Genomic DNA, 25,444 nt, shown 5'->3' on the forward strand with positions numbered 1-25,444 from the left:
ACTAATGAGGGTTTGAAGAGAATGATAATTTCACTCTGGCAGTGACAGACTCATTTGCTTTGTTTTTTTTTTTTTTTAAATGCATTTATTGTGGGTGTTTATGTGTGGGCATGGTAAAGGTCAGAGGATAGCTTGAAGGAATTGGTTCTTTTCCTCTGTCACTTGGGTCCTGGAGATCAAACTTGGGATTGCCAGGCTTGGCAGCAAACACCTTTACAAGGTAAGCCATTTTGCCTGCCCCAGTACCCTTTTCTTTTTTTTTCTTTTTTAAAAATCATCTCTTGTGTAACACTTTCTGGGGTGATGTGAACCAGTGTCTACTTACTCCAGAGAGAGAACTGACAGACAGACCGAAGTAAGGATACCAGCAAAGCCCAGCTTGGTGAAGCACTGTGTTTATGGGGTTACTTACAGGAGCATGGGTGAGATGTCATTTACAGGAGCAGACATGACTCGAAAACAGCTATGTGCAATTGATCTGAGCCTTTTCCAGGTAACTCAGCTTGTCTGAAAGCCTTCTGGGTGACTTAACCGTTCTCTTTCAGGTCACTTTGGTCTGAGAGTTTCTTTCAGGAGTATTCAGTACTTAATTCCCTTGAAAAGGTAGGAGTTTAGGGTACCTGGTTAGTTTCAGGGACTTCCTGAAGCTTTTGGATTGTTTATTTTCTGAGCTTCCTTGCAGGATGGAATGTTCACCTCCCTTTAGAATGTTGTATCTGAAGATCTTCTCTCCAACATGGAGGCTTACTTTGGAGGGAATTGTTGTACACTACTGTCTTTCTGTCTTCACCTCCTGAGTGCTGGGAATACAGGCATGTGTCATCTCTGGTGTATAAATTATTGGAGATCAAACCCAGGGCCTGTGCATGCTCGGCAAACACTCTCCGAATGGAGTTACATCTCTGGTCTCTGAATTCGCATTTTCTTGATGAGTATGTTTTAGACTTGATTTTAGATATATTTATTGTATTTTGTGTTTTGCTGGAGTGTAATAGTGTATATACATTATGTTTGTGCCTGATGTCCAAGAAGGTCAGAGGAAGGCATCAGTCCCCTGGAACTGGCATTACTGTTAACGAGCCATTTGACCTCTAAGGGCTTGTGACCCACAACTGGACTGATTTGTTTTCTAAAGGCCTTTCTTTTAATTCTTTTGGCTTTTATTTCTGAAATCCTTGGAAAATAAACATTAGAAAATACATTTATCATAGTGGCAGATGAATGAAGAGATCATTTGGTGTACAAGTTGAAGACTTCCTTTTTTACAAAGAGCATCACTTTTGAAATAAATAATAAAAATTTTGTTGTGGAATTTTAAAATAAAAAAATTAATCTTGCATATTGCCTCTTAACTGAGTTGTCACTGGGAATTGATTCTAGGGTCTTGTACACATTGAGTGCACACTCTGTCACTGAAGTACACCCTCAACCCCAGAAATAAGTTTCGAAATAACACTTGAGACTATGTTAAAGAGTTATACATCTGTTCAACTTTTAAGAAAATTTAGAGACATTAAAAAATTTATTTGTTTCCTATATTGATAGCATTTATGAGTATGAGTAAATAATTATACAGAATGGTTAATGTTCTTAAAGCTTTTAAGAAATGCTATTTTATGTGTATGGGTGTTTTGCCTGCATGTATGTCTGTGGACCATGTGTGTGTGTGGTACTCAGACCAGAAAAAGGCTTTGCATCTCTTGGAACTGGGGTTACAGATGATTGTGATTGACTGTGTAGGTGCTCAGAATTGAACCCAGGTCCTCTGTAAGAGTAGTCAGTGCTCTTTTAACCACTGAACCATCCCTCCAACCTTCACATTGTGCGTGTTTTTGTTGTGTTTTAAGTGGAAACCTTGGTTTGGCTTGAATAGCCACTTATTAATGAGTGGACAGAGTGGTGTGAGGTCTAGAGTGTAGTTTTCTTTGGTAGGTACTTGTATAGACTGGGTATAAGTCAACAGTTATATTGAAGCTCTTTCTATTGCTTGATTTTTGAGTGTGATGCTGAGGTCCACCATTTCAAATAAGAAATTAGAGTTTGAGGGAGCATGCAGTATAGCAGGAGAGTGTCAGTACACAGAACAGGGCAGAGCTGTCAGAAGTGTCTCAAAGTAAGGAAATGATAACTGCTTGAGTAGAGATGGGGAGCTGTCCAGAGCTTAGTCGAATTTGATTGATTGCTTTGAATAGTGAGCAGAGCTGTTAAGATTGTGTTTGGGGCCATTAGAAAGAACTGGGGAAGATGAAGGCAGTAAATGATTGGGAAATGAACTGTTGAATGATCAGTCCAGGTAGTCTTCAGTGCTCTTCCATAGGGAGAATAAAAGGTACAAGACTGGACAGATAATGATTGGACTAAATTCTGGAGAGGTTTGAATATAGGGAATAAAATTAGAGAGCTGGAAAGTTGTTCCAAATATAATTTAATTTAATTCCAAAATACATTTAGAAAGAATTTGAAGGTTGGAGGGCCAGAGGTTGGAGGTTATTGCATTGCGGGCTTTATGAGGGATTACTACAAATATCTTCATATCCTTTCCTAGAAGTTTTTCTGGCAAGCTTTCTTTTCCTGCCAGGTTAAGATTTGCCTGGCCACACGGGCTCTTGTGGTATAACCATATTGTTCAACTGTCTTTTCTTTAAATTAGTGTCTAGGCCAGGGAAATGGCTGAGCAGGTAAAGGTGTTTACTGTCAAGTCTGACCACGTGGGCTCAATCCCTGAGACTTAGGTGGTAGAAGGAGAGAACTAACTTCTTTCTGCGGGTTGTTATTTGCCCTTCGTATGACACACACATATGCCATGCACATAAAGTAAAAGTCTCATGAACCTCAATTTGCATATCTTTGTTAATCATAACATTACTCTGATCTGAATGCTGGGTAACTAAGCAGCATATCTTTGGTAAAAGGTTTGCAGTAAATATTGACACCTTACCTTAGTTGAAATCAGTTGATTTATCTCAGGTCCTACTGTTACTGCTTTATTTACATACAAGTCAGCACGTTGTAGCTGACTTTTGAACTGGCTACCTTTGATTTTGAGATTATTTACTAACTTGATGAACAGTTATTTAAGTGATAGCCCTTTCTAATTTTTGGTGTTACATTTTGTTTTTACGTATTGTGGGGAGAGGACCACTTTGGGGAGCTGGTTCATTCTCACCATGTGGATCGCAGGGATTGAACTCAAGTCATCAGGCTTGGTGGCAGGCACCTTTACCTGCTGTCTCAGTGGCCGTAGGCAACAGTCTTGATGACTAGATTACAAATGTCTGGCAGTCTGAAGAGATTTAAAACAGTATCTGGTGGCTTTTATTTTTAAATCTTAGAAATGAAAAAAAGAAAGATTAAACCTTAGAAAATGCCGTTTGGTTATGACACACAGATAAGGAGATGCTGGTTTAGCTGCTTTCCTCAAACCGCTGCTGCCTCAGGGTTCCTTGGCAGTTCCTGTGGACTGCAGAGGGTTCTCTGTAGGATTTTCAGCTGTTGAATGAAGTCGTGTTACACATAAATAATTTTAGATAATTTTAATATGGTTTTAGTAGTAGATGAATAATATTTAATAATTTAGTACTTCTTGTCCAGGAATGAGTCTTCAGAGGGTGATTTGAATGAATGAACTTTTTCATAAAATTTGTGTTTTTTCTAAAAAAAATTTTAAAAATAATTTCTGAAGATTTTCTATTTCTTGTTACTGTTACATTTATTTTTGTTTTCTAGTGGTTAATACTAGAGTTTTGGAACGCAGTTGTTTTCCTTTACCCTCTTTGCTGAATTACTCTTTTGTAAAAATAGGTATTTGTTATTTTGGGTTTTCTAATTTCCAGATGGCTACAGATACCAAGATGTGTTTTACATAGTTTAGATGGCAACTACCCTGACACCCCACATCATCTTTACTTTTGAGAAAAGCTAGCTTGGAGAATAAAATTTACAGGGAAGAGCACAATAAAAATTGAGGACAAACCATAGATAGACAGAAAGATGAAGGTGGGAGGGACCACAATGCCTGCTGCCTTTTATGCATTTTTGCTTAAGTCTCAGTTTAGTGGATTTTAGAGAAGAAAATGTTGTAGATGAGGTAATTAAAACAATACTCAACACCTGATATACTCTGAAATGTGTTATTTAAGAAAAAAGTAATGTGAAATTTTAACAGTTGATTTCTTTTAAAAAATGGTAGTATTTGAAGACATTTTTTTTCTGCTGTTCCGTAAGTTAGCCTTGTGGCATGTTTCATTAGAAATAGCCCACTTCTCTGACTGACTTGCTCTTTCTCTGAGACAGGGTCTCACTGTATAGTCTTGAGTTACCCAGAGTTTGGCCTCAAACTCTGTAGACCAGGCTGGCCTCAAACTCAGATCCTCCTGTCTCTGCCTCCTGAGTGCTGGGACTAAATGGTTGCACTATATCAGCCTGGCAGAAGCAACTCTCTTGTAGCAAGTTGAAAATGGTGATTTGATAAGATTTTCCTTTCCTTGAACTAGTTCTGCAGTGAATATTGTGCCTTCTACTAAGCAGTGAAGGTTAAAGCATGTGTTTTCTTGCTGATACAAATCATTGTTTATGTTTACTCTGAGCGACTAGAAAAAGGAAGGGAGATTTCTATGTGCGAAGAAGTGCTGCCCTGGCAGTGTTAGTGTTAGGACTTGGGAGAAGCCTTTGTATAAATGTTTCGTTATAAATAGTGGTTAGGTCTGCAGGCTTTACTTTGAAAAGGTAGTTACATTTAAAATTTTTTCATTTGCATTTGTGCCATGTATTTGGAAAATATGCGTTTTTAATTTTAAAGAATTTACTCAACACATCTGCCTAGATCACAACTTTTTTATAAGACAGAATGCAATTGTATTGTTCAGTTTCATTAGCTGAAAAGCAGTAGCTGAAAGCTAGGGAAGATTAAACCTCTGCAGCATAAGAAACAATGGTGAAAAACTTTTTGATCCTTTAAATATTTGCTTTGTTGTTTTGATACTTGTAGAGTCGATCATCAGATGTGCATTCATCTGGATCTTCAGATGCGCATGTAAGTATAAAAGATAGCATTTTTTGTTTTTCCTTAGAAAATACAATTTTTCTTTATATATGTATGAGTTACACGGCAAATGAATACAATTATGTTGTGTGAACATTTAATTGTGTCTGCCTTTGTGTGTGTGTGTGTGTGTTTGTGTGTGTGTTTTTAAAAAAAACAAACTCCTTCATTGTTGACTTAGCTTTCTATCTCACCCAGTCCCACAGCTGTTCATTCCCAAAGAAACACACAGGTCTGCATTAATCATAAACTGGTTGGCCTATTAGCTCAGGCTTCTTATTAACTCTTATAACTTACATTAGCCCATTATTCTTATCTATGTTAGCCATGTGGTTTGGTACCTTTTATCAGCGAGGCATTCTCATCTTGCTTCCTCTGTGTCTGAGTGACTGCAGACTGAACCTTTCCTTTTCCCAGAATTCTCCTGTTCTCGTCGCACCACCTCTACTTCCTGCCTGGTTGCCCCATCTATACTTCCTGCCTGGCTACCGGGCAGTCAGCATTTTATTAAAATACAAATAAAAATCTTTACAGGGTACCAGACCATTGTCTCATAGCACCTCATATTGCATTAGAAACTTGACATGTATTTTTTATCTTTTATTGTGCTTATAAATGTATTTGTTTACATAATGATTACATTATATACACCCTTTTCTTGCTGCACATTGTACCTGCCTCTCGAAATCCCTGCAAATCAGCTGGCATAGAGGGTGCTGATCAGTTCTTTCTCATGATATAATGTTCCACTACAGAAAGGTAGATGTATTTGTTTTCTTAGTGGCTACATGCCTTTTTTTTATTAAACCTTTTTGGCATTTTGAATACTGCAATGGCTATTTTTTCCCATGTTATAGCAATATTCAAAGTATGGTGTGCAGGCGCCTCCTACAAGCTGTTGAGAACCTTTTGGGAATATGTGAACTCAGAGCTATTTTATAATAGGGGCATTGGGAGATGGCTCAGTAAGTACTCAGTTACAGTATCTGTGTGAAAGCTGGGCATGGTGGTTTCTCTTTCATTTAACCTTTGTCCTGGGTAGACAGACAGGTGGATGGATCCCTGGAGTACTCTGGCTAGCCAGCTTCTGTGAACTGTTGAGTTCTAGGTTCAGTGGAAGACCTTGCCTCAAATAATAAGGTGGCAAGGGACTAGGGAAGATACTTGACACCAACCTTTGGATTCTAGATTCAAGCATGAACAAGTAAGTGCACATGTGCTCTCCCTCCATGCTTCATGAAGGCCCCAATAAAAAGTCTTTTGTAAAAATGCCAAGGTTTATTTGCCTTTCTGTTTGTGTTGACATTTTCCCTGATGGTGCAGAAGCAACTGGTAGGCAAACTGTTGGCACATTAGCATGAATTAAGGAAGTGACTCTAAAATAAGCTTGTATTCATTCCTATCATATACAGTAAAATAGGCTAGTTTAAAATGTTTTAGAGGGTGAACCTGGGTGGGGGCTATGCCTATAACCCAAGGATAAAGCAGGAAGGAAGATTGTGGAATCATGAAGTTAAAGCTGACCCACAATTTTAACAGATCTTGACTCAAAAAAGTATTGTTTTTAGTAAAGTTGTAAAATTCTTAAGACTCGCCTCATGTATGGATGGGTCTTTCATTTTCATATGCTCTGTGATGAAACAAGTATATAAAGTCTGCTACTTCCTAGCATGCTGAGTAACTACTCTATAAAGTACCATTCTTACTTCATGGAATGCCTGGTGTATAAACTTGTTATCTGACTTGGGTATTTGACAGGTTATTCTCTTGAAAGAGAAGGAAAGAACTTGTTACTTCAAGAGTAACAAATGTTTCCAATATAATATTTGAGCTTTCAAGGGCAAGTCAGAGTTTTTGAAAAACTCTTAAGGAATTTACTTATAACATGATGTTGTTAATGATGTGTTTTTAGATAACCTAGTGAAATTTGTCAATATATAGACACTTTGGATTAATTCTAGTTTTTAGTACTATGATGTTATTTTTGAAACCATTTTTAAAACTTTATCTGAAGATGGATGCATCTGGACCCTCAGATAGTGATATGCCAAGTCGAACACGACCTAAAAGCCCAAGAAAACACAATTATAGGAATGAAAGTGCCCGTGAAAGCCTTTGTGATTCTCCTCATCAGAATCTTTCAAGAGTGAGTATTGCTAAAGCTGACAAAGGATGGTTAACACTTTTACTTTGTCCTTGCTGAGTATGATGGTTAGTACTGTTTCATTTTATACTATTTGAAATTAATATTTTTATTAACAATAAACTCCCATTTATTTAAAGAAAAATACGTAGTTTATATTAGATGTTTCATTGAAGATGTTTAATTTTATTTGGAAATTAACATTAACTATAAAGTGGTTATTGTCATGTTTATTGAGCTACTAGCCAATTAAGACAGTCCTTGATCTGGTGAAATTGTTCAGTTGGTAAAGGTGCTGGCTGTGCAAGCCTAGACCCAGGTTAGATCTCTAGAACCCATGCATAGGTGGATGGAGAGAAATGACTTTACAAAGTTGTTCTCTGACCTCCACAGACATGCATTGGTGTGCATACCACCTATCCACTACGTGAACATATACACAGTATAAAAAAGATGCAGTCCGCCGGGCGGTGGTGGCGCACGCCTTTAATCCCAGCACTCGGGAGGCAGAGGCAGGCGGATCTCTGTGAGTTCGAGGCCAGCCTGGTCTACAAGAGCTAGTTCCGGGACCGGCACCAAAGCTACAGAGAAACCCTGTCTCGAAAAACCAAAAAAAAAAAAAAAGATGCAGATGCAGTCCTTGTGTTCTAAGAACTTACGTTTTCTCTGAAAACAAATAGGACTAGACATTAGTCATTTGGGTAAGTGGAGTCCTGGGACAGTCAGGAACACAGAGGTTCTCTTCTGTGTGTGTATACGTGTATGTGCGCATAGGTGCAAGTAAAAGCCAGTGGTCAACATTGGGCATCTTTCTCAGTCACGCCACCTTGTATATTGTGAACCAACATTCCTCACTGAATCTAGAGCTCCACTTCCATTCTGCAAGCCTGGCTAACTGTTGAGCCTCAGACACACAGTGCTGGGGTTATATAGACACATAGCCACTACCACTGGCTTTTTGCATAGGTTCTGGGGATCCATATATAGGTTCTCAGTGATGTAGACATTGCACTGACTGAGTTATCTCCTTGAGAAATGGGTTCTTTACTACAAAGCATCCCTGGGTCTTTTAGTTTTTAAAAATCTATTTAAAGTATTTTTTCTTGAGGTAGGTATTTAAGTTAGTGGTGGCATAGTTGTCTAGCATGTATGAGGCCCTATATTCAATTCCTGTTACTATTTTTTAAAAGTGTACAACTTAATTTTTCTCTTGAAAAAGTTCAGAAGATATTAAGTCGTCATCAGCCAGCATTAAACCCTGATCATGCTTTTTTTTTCTTTTTTGGTCCTTCGAGACAGGATTGCTCTGTGGCTTTGGAGCCTGTCCTGGAACTCACTCTGTAGACCAGGCTGGCTTTGAACTCAAAGAGATCTGCCTGCCTCTGCTCCCTAAGTGCTGGGATTAAAGACGTGTGCTACCGCCGCCCAGAACTTTTTTTACTTTTTAAAAAAAGACAGGATCTGGATCTCTGTGCAGTCCTTTATGTACTAGAACTCTCAACGTGGGAGATCTTCCTGACTTTGCCTCCAGAGTGCTGGGATTAAAGATTTGCTCTGAAACAATCCAGCCTGGTCATATATTTCTAATTTTTTTAAGCATAAATATATTTTTACCTTTCCGAGATACATTTCATAGGAATACATCTTAAAATAGCATATTATCCCAGTATTTTTATTTCAGAAAAAAACCTAACTTTTACATAAATAATTGTGTTTTTTTGAGAAACACTCAGTAATTTTCTTTGCCATTATCTGTTCTGGATACCTAAATGTAGCTGTTAGGATATTAATAAAGTTTGAGCACACAAATCTTATATTTTGTTCATTCCTTCCTTCTTTCTTCTACCCCCGCCCCCCCGCAGGGGGGTGAGTTCAAGACAGGGTTTTTCTGTAGTCCCGATTGTCCTGGAACTTGCTCTGTCAATCAGGCTGGCCTCGAACTCAGATCTGCCTGCCTTTGCCTCCCGAGTGCTGGGTGGGATAAAAAGCATATGCCACCATTCCCAGCCACAAATTTTGTTTCTTAAAATTGTGTTTTTTTCCTTGAATTTCTGTGTAATTTTTGTTTGTTTAAACCGTTTTTTTTTTTTTTTTTTTTTTGGATCCTTCAGTGAGTTTATTAGGTCTTTTCTGAGAGGGGTTTTCATTGCGTAGACTTTGTTTAAACCTTTTAAGCGAACTCCAATGGCCTTGAATGATGGCAGGACAGTTTTCTTTCATTTTTGAGGAAAAGGTGACTTTTGACTCTGTTGAAAAAATTGACTTTTGAGGCTGGAGAGATGGCTGTGTGGTTAAGAGCACTTGCCACTTTTTGCCAAGGACCCAGGTTTAGTTCCCAGTATCCCACAGGTGGCTAACAACCATCTATCTATATAGTTCCAGGGGATCTGACACTCTCTTCTGATCTCATTGTGCACCAGGCACACGTGTAGTGCACATGCAGATATGCAAGCAAAGCATTCATAAAATAAGTAAAAATCTTGAGAGAGATTGCTTAATTGATTGTCTTTTGTATTATTAACTTTTTCTCTTTCCCGGAGGTCTTTTGATGTAACTTCACTAAGTGGCCTCAGTGTTTCTCTTCTATATGAATTTTCAAAGTAACTTAGTTATTTAACTTTTTATTTTAATAAGGAAGAGAAACACTTCAGATTTCAGTATTTTAGGTTGTATTTAATTAACAATCATACCTTTTAAGTTTGTGAATCAAATGAGTAGCATGGAACAACTGAAGGCCTATAGACTATTTAAACCAGATTTCAGAAGGCATCTGCTTCTAAATTGTACATGTGAAGACTTTATTAAAATACTGTTCCCTCGGACTGGTGAGGTGGTTCAAGTTGTAAGGATACTTGCCACCAAACCTGACCCACCCAAGTTTGTTCCTTGGGACCTACATGGTGGATGAAGAGAGCCAGCTTTCTTAAGTTGTTCTTTGGCCTTCACGTACATGCACTCTGTCACATGCAAACACAAAAATAAAATGTACTAAATTTTTAAAAAAATGTTTTCTCTTAAAAACTGAGAATTTCAATGTATATATGTTTTGATCAAATCCAATCTCCATTCTTGCCTTTTCAACTCCTCTTACATCTCCCTTCCCTTCCAACTTTTTGCTCTTTTTCTTAATTTTTGAAATTTTAATTAAAGTAAAATTACATTATTTCCCCTTTCCTCCCTCTAACCCCTCCGGTGTCCCCACCACCTGGCTCCTTCTCAAATTCATGTCCCCCTTTTCCTTGATTATTATTGTTTTCCACATGCCACTTGCAGAGTTGGTTTTAGTGTTGCTTATGTGTATGTGATTTCAGGGCTGATCTCTTGGTGTTGTATAACCGGTTGTGGACCTCATTCCCGAGGAAACCTAATTTTCCCTCTCAGCAGTCTTTAGTTTCCTGTCTTCTCTAGAGGTAGGGCCCCTGGAGATTTCCCTCTTCCACTTAAGATGTATGTTGGTGGTGTTAATATTTGAGTCTGTTTAGGCAGCCGTGTCATGGGTGTGGCTTCATTTATTTTTAGGAGATAATCTCAAAGCAGACTTGCTAGTCTCTGGCTCTGAAGTCTCTTCCTCCAGTTGTGTTTTAGGTATATTCCTTGGGTTTGGGCACCTTGCAGTCAGTTGTTACCTTTATTTTGAACAGTTGTAGTTTTCTGTGGTGGTCTCTGACTGCTGCAGAAAGAAGCTTCTTTGAGGGTGAGAACTTCATTTATCAGGCAGAGGCACCTCCCACCCCCTTCCATATCTGGAGCTAGCTAAGCCTGTGTGTGTGGAGATGTCAGTGGGCAAACGAAAGGATGGAGGAGGGAAGGATGACTTCCCACTTTTTCCTTTTTAAACCCACTGGGTCTCAGTGCTGCCAGATACAGTGTTCTTATAACAGTTGAGTAACTCATCTGCTTAGCATAAGAAGTGTTTTAGATTTTGGAATTTTATTTTTTTATTTTATTTTATTTTTAGATTTTGCCTTTTGAATATTTTCTTATATCTGAGGTATCTTGGTCATGGGACTAAAGTCTAAACATGAATTCCATCTCAGTTTTGTATATATCTTATACATACAGCCCAAAGGTAATTTGTTACACAGTATTTTGCACCTAGCTTTTGACTGCAACCTGTTCCTTGAGATCAGGTATGGAACCTTCCACTTGTGGTATGGAGATTTTGGATTTTCAGATTGCTCATTTATTGTTCAAAAATTATTGATAGAGTTTTATATATACTGACAACTGAAATTTGTAGTAGATGGTACATTCTCAGGAAAGAAAATGAAATTATGTTAATACCAGTATTTTTGATAAATAAGGTGCTTAGTCAGGTTATAAAAGGGTGTGATGTGATTTGTTATACCTGAATTGGAACTTACAGATGGCTTCCTGAGAGTGGAAATTTATGACCCTCTCACTTGAGGATCTGTTTTCTGTCATTGCTACTTTTGCCTGGAGATGTCTATATTTTCCCTCTATGCTTTTGTTTTTGTTCTAAGCCTTGGTATCTTAGTTTAAGATGTGTTACATTCGTTTATGATGTGGAAATTTGTTTAGTTTAATGATGCAAAGATGTGTTGCATTCATTTTTCTTACATTTGTTTAACTTTGCCTGCCCTTTTGATCTAATAAAGAGTTGAATGACCAATAGCTGGGCAGAAAAGAGAAACAGGTGGGGCTGGTGGGCAGAGAGAATAAATAGAAATCTAGGGAAGAAGAGTGAAGAGTGGGAAAGGAGAAGAGGGCACCTGGGGCCAGCCATGGAGTAAGAAGGAAAGAAAGATATGTGGAATAAAGAAAGGTAAAAAGCCCAGAGGCAAAACGTAGTTAAAGAGGAGCTGAATAATTTAAGTTAGAAAAGCTAACTAGAAATAAGCCAGGCTAAAAGCCGGGCATTCATAACTAAGAATAAGTCTCTGTGTATTTATTTGGGAGCTGGGTGGTGGGCCCCCAAAGAATAAAAAACCCAACTACACTTTGATTTCTGTTTCTTTGTTATTTTAACCTCTTTTTTCCTCTTAAAAAAGCCTTTGCCTCTTACCTACTTCGAGTTAGGAAATAAACATTCCTCAATGAGTGGGTATTTACAGACCCAGCCTGAGATAGCATCTGCTTGGAGTAACCCTAGCTTTTCTTTGCATTGATACTTTAAAACAGTAACTCTTTTAAAGACTTGGTTGTCAATTCAAATGTGTTAAATTCATAGGTAATGTTAAAATTTGTATGTAAAGACAATCTTTTTGTTTCTTTTCATAGCCTCTTCTAGAAAACAAGCTTAAAGCATTCAGTATTGGAAAAATGAGCACAGCAAAGCGAACTTTAAGTAAGAAGGAACAAGAGGAACTGAAGAAAAAGGTAATGTTGAAGTGTATCTTAGGTTATACTTGGAAATGATTGTGTAAGGGAGCAGTAGAAGCCATGTCTCCTGAAGAGTTCTACTTCTTAGATGTCTGCAACTCTACACACACACAGAGGGATGTTCAGATGAGCTCAGCTTCTCTGCCTGTCCTCTGGGTGATGATTAGTTATCTTTTTTTTTTATAACATTTATTTACTTTATTATGTATACAATATTCTGTCTGTGAGTATACCTGCAGGCCAGAAGAGGGCACCAGACCTCATTACAGATGGTTGTGAGCCACCATGTGGTTGCTGGGAATTGAACTCAGGACCTTTGGAAGAGCAGTAAGTGCTCTTAACCACTGAGCCATCTCTCCAGCCCGATTAGTTATCTTTTGATGTGTTCTTTTTGTCAGAGTGTGAGTGTGTGTGTGTTTGTGTGTGTATTCTGTATCATCCCATTTCCTTTGAAATAACATGCTGTAGAGTGAGAGTACTTAACTCCATTTACCTTTTTAACCAAATGTTATCTTTGTGGCTACTTGTAGGATAGAAAAAGTCTACATTTTTATGGCTTTTGTAGGTTTATAATAGTCTGTTCATTTAAAAGCCTATTGAGGGATTTGTGGTTTTGCTCTTTGGATATTATAGTACAAATGCTTTTTATGAATAGGTATTTTTTTCTTTTGGGACTCCTGAAAGGGGAGATTGTTGAAGTGAATGGTGTTTTAGTAAAAGTGAGGGCCCCAGCCCATACACTTGCATGTGGTGAATCCTATTGACAGGGTCTTTGCCAGTCTGTAATGTGGAAATAATACCTCAATGTAGTGTTGACTTTGCAGTTCTTTCAGTGGGAATACATTTGAGTAGCCTCCTTCCATTGTATTTTTTATTTTTCTTCTGGTTTATTCTTGTAAAACCTGTTATAATCAGTTGCTATAATCAGTTGCCAGTCTCCCCCATGATTTTTTGTTATTAACCAAATTGTTTTCCTTACTTTTCCATTTCTGGCTTATAGAAGAATTTCCCTGTACTTTCTTATAGAATTTGCATTCTTAGGAGAATCCCAATGAATTCCTAGGGTTGTTTCCATTTTTAAGAAATTTTAATCTTTATGCAGTTTTTCCTGACATATAACACAAAGAATTGATTTCATTTTATCTCTTTCCAAATAGTTGTTGTGCAGTTTCATTTATGGGAAAGTCCGTGTATCTCCTTCTGACACTAGCCATTCCTTTTACTGATATGTTTACCCTTTCTTGAGTACAATTTTCTACTTGTTATTGGATGTATTTCTTTCTTGATTTGTTCCACTCTTCTGTTTGATTTGGGTTTTTGAGGTAGATTCTCGCTACGCAGCTCAGGCTGGTCAGGAACTCTGTCTTCCTGCTTTCACCTCTGAAGTAATAGGCATGAACGACCATACCCAGCCTGGTGTGTGTGTGTGTGTGTGTGTGTGTGTGTGTATACATATATATATATATGACATTTAGATGATGTATAGCTGAGAAGGTTAGTTCTTCTAGTTTTTTTCTTTAATGCCAGGTTAGAAATAAGCACTGTGTCTTTGCTTCTATTGATCTTCAGTTATTTGAGAATGAAATTTTTATATTTGATATTTGATGAATTAAGTCATCATACTTTGGAGGACTTCTTAAATAGTAATAGGTTAATATGTTTTTATTTAGACATTTCTCTTACAGTCTTTAAATACATTTACTTGTTTACCCATATGAGGTGAGTTACTTTCTGCTTCTCTAAATTTCAAGTAAAGGAGCAAAGCCTTATATTTTAAATATTTAGCATATAATTTTTGGTAATATCCAAAGTCTACCAAGTTGTAGATACTAGAGTTATTTGGGAAAGAAGAGACTATGAGTATGTAATTTCATTTTGTTTTTCTCTTTTATGTGTATGGGTGTTTTTTTCTGCTTGTATATTTTTTATTTTTGTGCCCTTTGTGTGTCTGGTCCCATAGACTTGAGAAGAGGGAGTTGATCCCCGAGGACTGGAGTTATAGATGGTTGTGAGCTGTCATGTGGGTACTGGAACCTAGGTCCTCAGGAAGAAGAGCCATTTCTCTTTGCTGAGCTGTCTTTCTACATAGTGGCATTTGTCTTTTATCCTAGCATTTGGTAGGTGAAAGCGGCAGATCTCTGTTCCAGACTAGTCTGGTCTGCATATTGAGTTCAGGTCTGCCTGGGCTACATAGTGAAATCGTGTCTCAAACCAAAACCAAAAAACAAGTCACATCCACACAGCAATTTTTATGTCACTAATATCTGGTTATGTATTTAGGAGGATGAAAAGGCAGCTGCTGAAATTTATGAGGAATTTCTTGCTGCTTTTGAAGGAAGTGATGGTAATAAAGTGAAAACATTTGTTCGAGGCGGGGTTGTTAATGCAGCTAAAGGTGAGTCCAGAGACCTAGACTGAACAAAGCTTGGGTGGCGCAGCAACATTAGTTACGGAAGACTTGAGTTCCACATTTCTTTCTCTATTAGCACCCTCTGGTGGTTAAATTAAGAAGCAAAATAAATCCCTAAATATGGAATAATGAAGAGATACTGAATGTGATTAACAGAACTGTATGAAGCAGTTAATAAAAAAACGTAGTGCCAAACTTTCAAAAAAAAGCAGATTATATTGCAGAAAATTTAATCTTTCATAGTTTTGCTATAAAGGATTAAACTGTGGCTGGTAGAATGGTAATAATGTAAATTTAATTTCACATTTAAATCTTAATATTAAAAACATCTTAATTTTCTTCTTAAATAAAAATAGCAAATACAAAAATTATATGAAATTAGTTTTACAACTTAGCATTTTAAATTTCAGATGAACATGAAACAGATGAAAAAAGAGGTAAAATCTATAAGCCATCTTCAAGATTTGCAGATCAAAAAAATCCTCCAAATCAGTCATCCAATGAAAGGCCACCATCTCTTCTTGTGATTGAAACGAAAAAACCTGTAAGTAATTATTAATAATTGAGCATTCATTTTAGAAGCTGGCATTGTCATTAGTATTTTGAATGCATTCTCTGCAAGAAATTTTTTTATGGTTTATAATAAGTCTTGGAGTAGGTGTTGAGTTTTGATGTTGTCTAACTCAGTAACTCATGGAGATGAGAGTGGTAGATTAGGTTAGGACATGGCAATAGTACTCGTTGAACATTTGATACTGTATTCATATATTGCAATCAAAAATTTTGTTGTAAATGTAGGGTAATATTCTTTTAAACAGTTCTGAAGTAAGAACCTAAAATTATTAGCAACATGTACATGTTTCTTAGGATGATTTTAGAACTTCTTGGGGATTACTATCAGAGCTGATATATCGTTTAATTTCTCATTATAGAGTTTTTTATTCATTGGAAATAGGAGTTTTACAGAGGACAATAGGTTGATATATGTGGGATCAAGTCACTTGGAGCCACATTTAGTTAATTATATATGATAGATTAAATAGTGATGTAATTGATTTTCTTTTCTTGAGTGGTTGTTAAGATAGCACTGGAAGCAATTAAAATGTAACAGCTTTATTGCTATGTAATTCACACGCCTTAAAATTTGCTTCAAATTTAAGTAATTAGGTGGACTCTTAGTATATTCACAGTTTTTCAAAAATTGCTTTTTTGCAATTCTAGAAGATTTTTATCACTGCCAAAAGAAACCCTAAATTTTTTAAATCTTCTTTGTTTCAACTATAACTTATCATATTCTTCATAGCCACTGAAGAAAGGGGAGAAAGAAAAGAAAAAAAGCAATTTGGAACTTTTCAAAGAAGAACTGAAACAGTAAGTTTTGTATGGAGAATTCTCTATGATAGCCATACTGAACTGATAATTCGAGATGTCGGTATGTATACTGGTTATTATCAGCTGGCTTGCAAGTGAGTTTACTCTAGCAACAATAGATGATAACATGTGCTTGAGAGTCAACTAGCATTTGGTCGGTGTCCATTGCTGCTTGTAATATGTAGATTTAATGCAGTTGGTTTATTTCTTATCTGGAATCATAGTTATTTACTAGGGTAGAGGTCATCAAATCTATTAAGAGCAAAACTGTAAGCAGTAGTTTCATGTTGAATTTTCTTTTCACCCCAAAAGAGGCATTATTGTTCAGTGTGGACTTGTAGATATGTACTTGTTCCTGTCTTGCAATTTGATGGGCTCACTAGTCTTGGTTATAATTATTGGTAATGCAGATACATTCAATTATTTGAAGATGTTACTTAGATAAGCTCTCTTACCAAATATGAATGTGGCTTACTCTAAGTTGACTATAAATATTTTCAACAGAATTCAGGAAGAACGTGATGAGAGACATAAAACAAAGGGCAGGTTAAGTCGATTTGAGCCTCCTCAGTCAGATTCTGATGGTCAGCGGCGTTCTAGTAAGTGATGTTTATTTTAATATACATATTTATGATTTATTATCTTAAAAACTAAGAGTTGTGTTTTTTGTTTTTCTTTCAGTGGATGTGCCTTCAAGAAGAAATCGATCATCTGGTGGTAATACAGTTTTTTGCTTTTTTACTTAATAGAAATTGTTTCAGCTTTGTATTTCACAGGGTATAATTTTTTTTCTCCCTTCTTTTAGTTCTTGATGATTATGCACCTGGCTCACATGATGTTGGAGATCCAAGTACTACTAATTTATACCTTGGAAACATTAATCCACAGGTAAAATAAGTAAAATAAAGCCAGTGTTGGCTTATGTTTATTTTTATTGTTAGTTAGGAAACTAAAATTTAGGTTGTGAAGCTGACAAAGCTGGAATTATTATTTAATAATTGTTTTGTAAACTTGGGACTTACTGGTTAGATCCAAATTGTTTCCTGTACATTCTTGAAGACATGTCTTCCCTTTTAGTAACTAGACAGTGTTCTTTGAGGGCCTTTTTGGATGTATGGATTGCTTTCTTATGGAGTTCTATTTCTTTTCCTCCTTGTGCTTTTCCCTTTTTGCATTGTTTTCCTGCTTTAACTGGAGCTTGGGCTCTTCCTGTTTCCCACCTCCCCTCTGCAGCATGATACCACACTGGCTTCAATGTTTTAATTTCTCTGCTTCAGTTTGGTTAGTATGTTTTGGAGAATTTGGTAGGTTAGATGAAATATTTTTGTTGAAAAGAAATTATACTTTTGACCCTGCTGTGTATCTACTGTTTTCTGATTCTGTTCTTGATCACCCTGGTAGATGGGTACTAGAGACAGGAAAGCTGTGCACTCTGGTTTTCCTTCCATTATCGACAGGTGCACTCCCCACTCTTGCTTGAAATGCTGCTCAATTTATAGACATAAACTGCTGCCAAATAGATTTGTAGATTCCAAGATCTTCAAACAAGAAGAGAATTCAGACATGACTTTGGTTTCAGTAGCTCTAAGACCCTAAACCCTAGCTACTTATTTAAATAAAATAGAAGACTTCTAATATGAAAATAATGCAGATGCTGTGGTAGGGCAGGGTTTCACTTGTTTTGAGTTTCTAGAATTTAAATGTAATACTGTAGCATTAATATGTTGCCTTTTACTTTGTAAAAATGATTTTGCTTTCTGAACTGCATAGAATTTTTGCCCCTCCCTTCCTTTGTGTTACATAACCAAACGCTCTCATCTTTTAATAGATGAATGAAGAAATGCTGTGCCAAGAATTTGGAAGATTTGGACCATTAGCTAGTGTAAAAATTATGTGGCCTAGAACTGATGAAGAAAGAGCAAGAGAAAGAAATTGTGGCTTTGTGGCTTTTATGAATAGAAGAGATGCTGAAAGAGCTCTAAAAAATTTAAATGGTAAAGTTCTGTGGTCCATCTAAAGAATTTAGATATTTCTTTGGTGTAGATTATTCACAAAAATTATACTTCGAGTTTATATCAAATTTGAAAGTCTATTAAGGAAATTTAAGTTACCAGAAATGCTTTCTTTTCTGGAGGTTTGTCAAAGTAACTTTTTTCTTTTGTAGGGAAAATGATTATGTCTTTTGAAATGAAGTTAGGTTGGGGTAAAGCTGTACCTATTCCCCCGCATCCAATATACATTCCGCCTTCTATGATGGAACACACACTTCCCCCACCTCCATCCGGACTGCCTTTTAATGCGCAGCCTAGAGAGCGATTAAAAAACCCCAATGCGCCCATGTTACCACCACCTAAAAACAAGGAGGATTTCGAGAAGGTAATTTAAAAATGTACATAGAGCTGCATCTAATATGTAAATACTAAATCTGTGGTAGTATTTCTTTTCAACAATTTTATAGAATTATGTGTGTTACTCTGGCAACTCATAAAGAAATAAGTAGATATGTTCCCTGCCTTAGTCCATGGAAACCCTATATTGAATCATTAGGTCATATTTTTATTTGTGGCTACCATTCCCTTTTGACCACTCAGTAAGCCCCTCCCCAATCCAGTGTTGTATTCAGGTTTGGTTGAATTCAGTGTTTGAATTTTCTTTGTTCTAAGAACATTCTAGTTTTTATTTGGTTAAGAGATTTTTTAATTAGAAGAAAAAACACCTAAATAGTTAAATTGCTTAGATGGCAGCAAACTAACTTAGCTTTCAAGTTTTTGAGATAGTAGACTATATAACAGTGTATATGGTATTTCAGAAATAGTTAACTAATCTAGTAAAAGCAAAGGGTGAGTATTTTTCTTTATTAAGCATAAAACCAACTTAATTTCAAGTTGTAGGAATTTGTTGGTTCTGTTACCACAGGGCTAGTTTTAAAGGCTTGGGAACAAAGTAGCAAACTGTATGGTCAGAGGCAAACAGTTAATTATTTCACAAATTAAAATCTTTATCTGATAATTCTCAGTGTAGTACCTATTCAGTGCATTGATGTGCATTCTGGCAGGGATGTTCTGATTCTTTGCGTTTGGTGAACATTAATTGTTCACTGTGAACACATCCATTTGCATTTATGTAATTGCCTAGTGTATAATTACTTCCGATGCAGTGATAGCCTGCAGAACTTGTGATTAGATGTGTAGTGTTTTCAATGCATTATGTATATTTTTGCTTGTTACTTGTTAACAATACTCACATATTCTATGTTTATTATCTGATGTGACTTCATATACAGACTCTGTCGCAAGCCATAGTCAAAGTGGTTATCCCAACAGAAAGGTACATGTTTTTCTTTATTATTACTGATCTAAATATAGACAATATCCCCTTCTGAATTGAAAAGAAATGGTGTTGAGGAAAAGGTATTGTCTTGACTGAGCAATGGTTCCTTCCCAGTGCTTTTGGGGGATGCGTATAAATTAAATGAGTCTAGTACTCATTATGTCATATTTATGTCATCTTTTCTTTTGTTTTTATTGTTACCACTTTAGAGAGCTAAATAGCTTTAGAAGTTAGAATGTTTAAATAGATTAATGTGGAATTGTTGGTCTGGTAATTTAAAAGTTGTGAAGGGAAAAATAGGCATTTTAAATAAAATGTATCTTAAATTTTAGATATTGTTACAATTTGAACCAATCTATTACTTTTCTCTTGATTTCTGAATTATCTGCATTTAATATACAGTCTTAGCTTTAGATCTTATAGGAGGTGCAGTTGTATTTTTTTTTGTAATTGATTTGAGAAGAAATTCCAGTTGTCTTCATGGATATTAGACATACTAGGATTTTTTTAGTCATGATAACAAAGGTGTTTGGATCTTTTTCTTCCCCTTTTTTCTTTTTTTAATACATTGCTAATGAAGAGCAATCATGCTGTAGGTATGCTCTTGCTCAGTCAAGCTCAGCCTTTTCCCAAACACAGGAACACAACACTGGTTGAATAATAAATGAACACAAAAGAATTCCAAATTCTCTTTGACATTGGCCTTGGTGAGCAACACCAGCTGAACTGTCTGCGGCAGCGGGGGACCAGGAAAACATCATGGGATGGATTGGGAAAGTATACAGTTTTTGACCAGACATTGGTACGATCGACTCCGATAACTGTGGTTTTATTATAACTGAGAGACTTTTTTTTTGTTGTGGTTGCTCAGAATAAGATAATTGCTGTTTAAAAATAAAATAATGCACTTTAAAATATAACATTTTTGTACTACACTGTTTTGTTTTTAAAAAAAAGTCATTTTTTTCAAATAAGAAAATTACATAATCCTTAAGGGAAGAATATGATTACGTTTTACTCTTGAATCCAAGACAGCAGCAACTAATTGTCAGATTTTGATTTTAAATAGTTATGAAATATTTTAATTTTCTTTAACTTGTAATTTTATAAAGATAGATTTTTATCAGTTACAAGCCTGTTTAAAACTACAGTGGGGTATTTTTCCACTGTTAAAATGTTCACAGGGAAAGTAATTTTTTAGCATTCAAAAATATGTCCAGTAATTTTATGTGTGACTCAGCTTATTTTAAGCAAATTTTGTGTATATATTTTGCTGAAAAGTCTTGACTTACCATTAGAAGGAATCATTTGGTTTTAAACTTGATAAACCATTTTTCATGTTCCTTAAACTGCTGAAGTCAAGTTGTTTTTGACTGCATTTATAGACGTCTCTGGGTCTATAATGTTTATCCACATGGTAAATTGGTCATGTATTATGATTTGCACTTGAAACTTCCCTGAGTTTTAATTTGCCTTATAGCAGTGGGGATTTTAGAACTAGTAATATCTGTATGGCTCCTTTCTAAACAGTGCCAGAGACTGCGTGGTGCTGAGTTCCTTCTCAGCTGGGAGCAGTACTGCATGTCTGCATAGCAGTTAATACTTTTGTGAAGGAGAATTTTTAAGTTAAAATTACGATTTTTTAAAGTAGTTTGAAGTTGAATTGATAGTTCTAAATGAATAATTTCCCCTTTGTAAAGATTTAAATCTCCATATAATTTTTTGTCCTTTAGAATTATTTTTTTTACTATATAAAAATATTGGTGTCCATTTGAGTAGACTTGTTTGAAAACTGTAGAAAATATAGTCAGTATAAAAGATTATTTCACTGTCAGGTACTTTGAAGCAAAGTATTATAGAGCCCCCTCAAAAAAAATCTGTCTTCTATAACAGTATTTATATTCTAGCAGTTTTACATGGATTTAATTGAGCCAAGAATGCCCAAAATGTAATTTATGTGTGTCTTATACCAAGAGCCAATATCCTTTTGCTCTTCCCAGTTGTACTTGCCAGCTTTGTACTTAGGGACCGGTGACAAGGAGGTCAAGAGCAGCTTATGGATACGAAAGCAGAGTCGTTTCTGCTGACATAGTAGTCTGTCTGAAATTAGTTTGGAATCTTTTATTAAAGATTTTATTTTTAGATTTAAAAAATAAAATTCTTCCTATGAGTGCAACCAATAAAGTGACTTAAACAGTAGCTCATATCTTTTTGGAATAAGCATTTCAGAAGTGGGCATCTCACCATGTCCCTTGTTTTGTGAAGGGTAGGACTCGTGGCTTTACAATATAATTTTTTCATTGGTTGGTTCTGTGCAGGCAGAATTAACATTAGGAATTCTAAGCTAATTTTGAAATGTGCTTCAAAGGGATGTTGCCTCATTAAAGGTCAGATTTAATAAAACTCCATCTGGTATGTACTAGAAACACAGGAATGTGGGTGGGTCTTTTATTAAATCAGTTCTTAAATTTGTTAAATAGTTTTGCATTTTTATAAGTTAAAGTTATGGTTACAACATCTTAATATAATTGTGAAGTGTCTGTATTAGGACTATTTTCTTTTAAAAAATATTGTATCCATTTTTAGATGGCTGTAACATGCAAATTGTAATTTGCTGATTTTATATATATTTGCAGCCATCCAATTAATTGTTACTTATAATTTAATTTTTTTGAATTTTGGAAATAATATTATGTGGTATTTAGGAAATTCAGTCTATTACTATAAGGCTGTCTTGTGGCTTCCCATACTCCTTCACCTCTCCTTCCTTCCCATTCCTCTACCCATCACTGCCCCATCCCCTCTTACTGCACAAGGCCTGTAATGTGTGCTCCAGGTTACTTTTTTGTATTAAATTCTGTTAGTCAGCAGAATGATTTTTTTTTTAAACTGCACCATTATAGTAATTTAGGTCAAATGTAGTTTTATATAGGGGTTTGTCTGAATCCATTTTCTTTAACTGTGTTGTTGTTGTAGGAATTTGCTCGCTCTGATACACCGAATGATAGAATTTGTTGTGCGTGAAGGGCCAATGTTTGAAGCTATGATTATGAACAGAGAAATCAACAATCCTATGTTCAGGTGTGCTTCTTTTATTATGGTTATAAATCTTTAACAAAATTTAGCATTAGCTATTTTTAAGTGGCGTTAAGTACGTTCACATTATTTTACAGCATTACCATTTATTCGTTCATATCCAGACATCTTTTCACCTTCCAGAACTGAAACTCCATACTCATTAAAGAGTAACTCTCCATCTGTCTGGCCTCCTAGCCCCTCACAAACACTGTTGTTTATATTTCTGTGAATTTGACTACTCTACATATCTCTTAGGTATAGAATCATAACTCATTTGTCTTTTGGGACTGACTTTTTTTTGGGGGGGGGGAGTACTTTGGAGGCAGATGAGGGGGAGAGTGAGATGATCTCATTCTATAGCCTAGACTGCCCTGTACTCATCTTACTTTAGTATTGAGAGTCACAGGCAAAATCAACACCCAGCTCCTTTTAAAGTCTATGTCTATATTCTATATTTTGCTAACCCTCAAATGGATATTTTAAAGCCTTTTAACTCTGTTTCTTTCTTTCTTGAAATTAAAAATATTTCCAGGTTCCAAGAATAGGCTAGTGAGACAGCTCATTGGGTTAAGGGCTTTTGCTGCCAAACTGGCAACTTGAGTTCAAAATACAAAACCCATGTGGGAGGAAAAGGGAGCAGATCCCCAAAAATTGTCCATTGACTGCTTTTTGTTCTGTGATGTGCATATATACATACACACAAACAAGCAGTGTGTGTGTGTGTGTCTTTCCCTCAGGAATAAAATTCTAAGACCATAAAAATTTAGCTCTTAGCATTGTCTTGGAGGAAAATAGCTTTCATTATGCGTTCCAGTGAAAGAGTCATAAGCAAGCTAGAATTGGGCAAAGTAGTTTGAAAGGAAATTTGTCATCTGAATTACTTGACTTAAGACATTAATTTTATACTATATTAAATAGGGTAAAAGCTTTTCAAGTTACATGCGGAGAAAAACCTCTCTAGTACTTGAGAATATTCTCTGATCTGTGTTTAATAATGCCAGTTATGGCGTGTTGGTCCATACCTTTAATCCTAGCTCTTTGGAGCCAAACAGAGCCAGATATCTGTGAGTTGGAGGGTGGCTTGTTGGTATATATAGTGAGTTCCAGGACAGCCATGGCTACATAAAGAGATCCTGTCTGAAACAGCCAAACAAAATTTTTTTTTTAAATTATAAAAACAGTCATTCTGAGTGTTCGTATTAGTTTCTAAGGCAGTCTGGGACGGGGAAGGTGAATATTATGGAAGATAAAAGGACCCGTTCCCTAGCTCCATGCCCCAGGGACTCTGCTTTTGGTCTTTAGAAGTAAGAGGGCAAATAATATTTCTCATTTGTTTTATTTAATTGATAATTGTCCTCCCTCCCTCCCTCTCTCTCAGGCTTACAAGTAGCTGGTTTTATGTAGACACTAAAGTAGATAGCACCCTCCTAAAGAATAAGGTGTTTATTGTTTTATTTGTCCTGTTTAGGTTCTTATTTGAAAACCAGACACCAGCGCATGTTTACTACAGGTGGAAGCTTTATTCTATTCTGCAGGTAAGTAGGGTCAATTACTTTGTTGACTTGAACTCTGAGTTTTAGAGCTTTCTAATAGCTTTCTAATAATTATTAGGGAGATTCTCCAACTAAATGGCGGACAGAAGATTTTCGTATGTTCAAAAATGGATCTTTTTGGAGGCCACCACCATTAAATCCTTACCTTCATGGGATGTCAGAAGAGCAAGAGGCGGAAGCCTTTGTGGAGGAACCTAGTAAAAAGGGAGCACTCAAGGAAGAGTAAGAGCTTTTCTGTTGTGTGTTCAGGGAAGTTGCTCTATTGTCGCTATCTTTAGTTGTCTTGCTGTAGCTCGTTCAGCCATGTGATAAAATGGTGTTTTCACTTGCCAGTGTTAAGTAGTAACATGTTTTATGATTTTAGACATCTTGGAGAAAGACAATGGTAAATAATAAGAGTGTATCCTGTTGACCTTGACCACTTCCTTAGGAAACTAGTGATCATCTCTTAAACATAGTTGAGCTCTTTCTTTAGCATTGCAATACTTAATGTTCTTATAGAAATTACCTAGACACTAAATTACTAGAGAATTTTTGCCGGAGTGCAACATAAAAGAAGAAAAATGACTGTAGTGGGGTCAGGCATTACTACTTCTATAGTTTTATATAGAACTATGGAAATACTACTAATAGTGTGTAGTAGTTCTGAGATGGCAGGTAGGAAAACATTATTATTAGTGTCCACTGGGAGAGGTGGGTCACCTAAAAAGAGCACTTGTTGCTCTTGCTGAGGGACTGGGTTCAGATCCCAGCATCTACATGATGGCCAACAACCATCTATATCTTCAGTTCTAGGGTCAAATGTCTTCTTCTGGCCTCTTCACAGACCAGATATGCATGTTGTGTATGTATATACATACATGGAGGTAAAACACTCAAGCACATAAGATAAAAATTAAATCTTACAAAAAAAGTTAGTGCTCATTCTGAGCTGTTATAATGAGTTAACTGTAGTAATATGGGGCGGCAGGGCTGCGTCCCCCACACTCGGCCGCCCACATGGCTAGCTTATGCTCCGAAATAACAACACACAAACTGTATTCTTTTAATCACTGCTTGGCCCTTTAGCCCTAGCCCTTACTGGCTAATTCTCACATCCCGATCAACCCATCTCTAATAATCTGTGAGAACCCGTCTTACCGGGAAGATTCTAGCCTATGTCCATCCTGGGTCGG

At 36.3% G+C, this 25,444-nt stretch overlaps 1 protein-coding gene across 4 annotated transcripts in view; it reads left to right on the plus strand.

Moving 5' to 3' along the window:
• The window catches only part of LOC121464234 (U2 snRNP associated SURP domain containing), a 56,704-nt gene that overhangs the window by 3,858 nt on the left and 27,402 nt on the right, over positions 1-25,444 (plus strand). The window contains exons 2-16 of one of the 4 annotated variants that reach the window (XM_041677000.1): positions 4,988-5,032; positions 7,056-7,187; positions 12,426-12,524; positions 14,808-14,922; positions 15,348-15,481; positions 16,241-16,308; positions 16,813-16,907; positions 16,990-17,025; positions 17,114-17,196; positions 18,137-18,302; positions 18,473-18,684; positions 19,592-19,635; positions 22,615-22,719; positions 24,185-24,251; positions 24,328-24,491. In XM_041677000.1, coding sequence (XP_041532934.1) covers positions 4,988-5,032; positions 7,056-7,187; positions 12,426-12,524; positions 14,808-14,922; positions 15,348-15,481; positions 16,241-16,308; positions 16,813-16,907; positions 16,990-17,025; positions 17,114-17,196; positions 18,137-18,302; positions 18,473-18,684; positions 19,592-19,635; positions 22,615-22,719; positions 24,185-24,251; positions 24,328-24,491 — 1,565 coding nt within the window. The remainder of the gene's footprint in view (positions 1-4,987; positions 5,033-7,055; positions 7,188-12,425; positions 12,525-14,807; positions 14,923-15,347; positions 15,482-16,240; positions 16,309-16,812; positions 16,908-16,989; positions 17,026-17,113; positions 17,197-18,136; positions 18,303-18,472; positions 18,685-19,591; positions 19,636-22,614; positions 22,720-24,184; positions 24,252-24,327; positions 24,492-25,444) is intronic. The other 3 variants (XM_041677001.1, XM_041677002.1, XM_041677003.1) reach the window with 3 other exon arrangements.

This window comes from Microtus oregoni, unplaced genomic scaffold (genome assembly GCF_018167655.1).
Source record: "Microtus oregoni isolate MIOR12 unplaced genomic scaffold, Mior012 000028F_ref0000031, whole genome shotgun sequence".
Lineage (NCBI taxonomy): Eukaryota > Metazoa > Chordata > Mammalia > Rodentia > Cricetidae > Microtus > Microtus oregoni.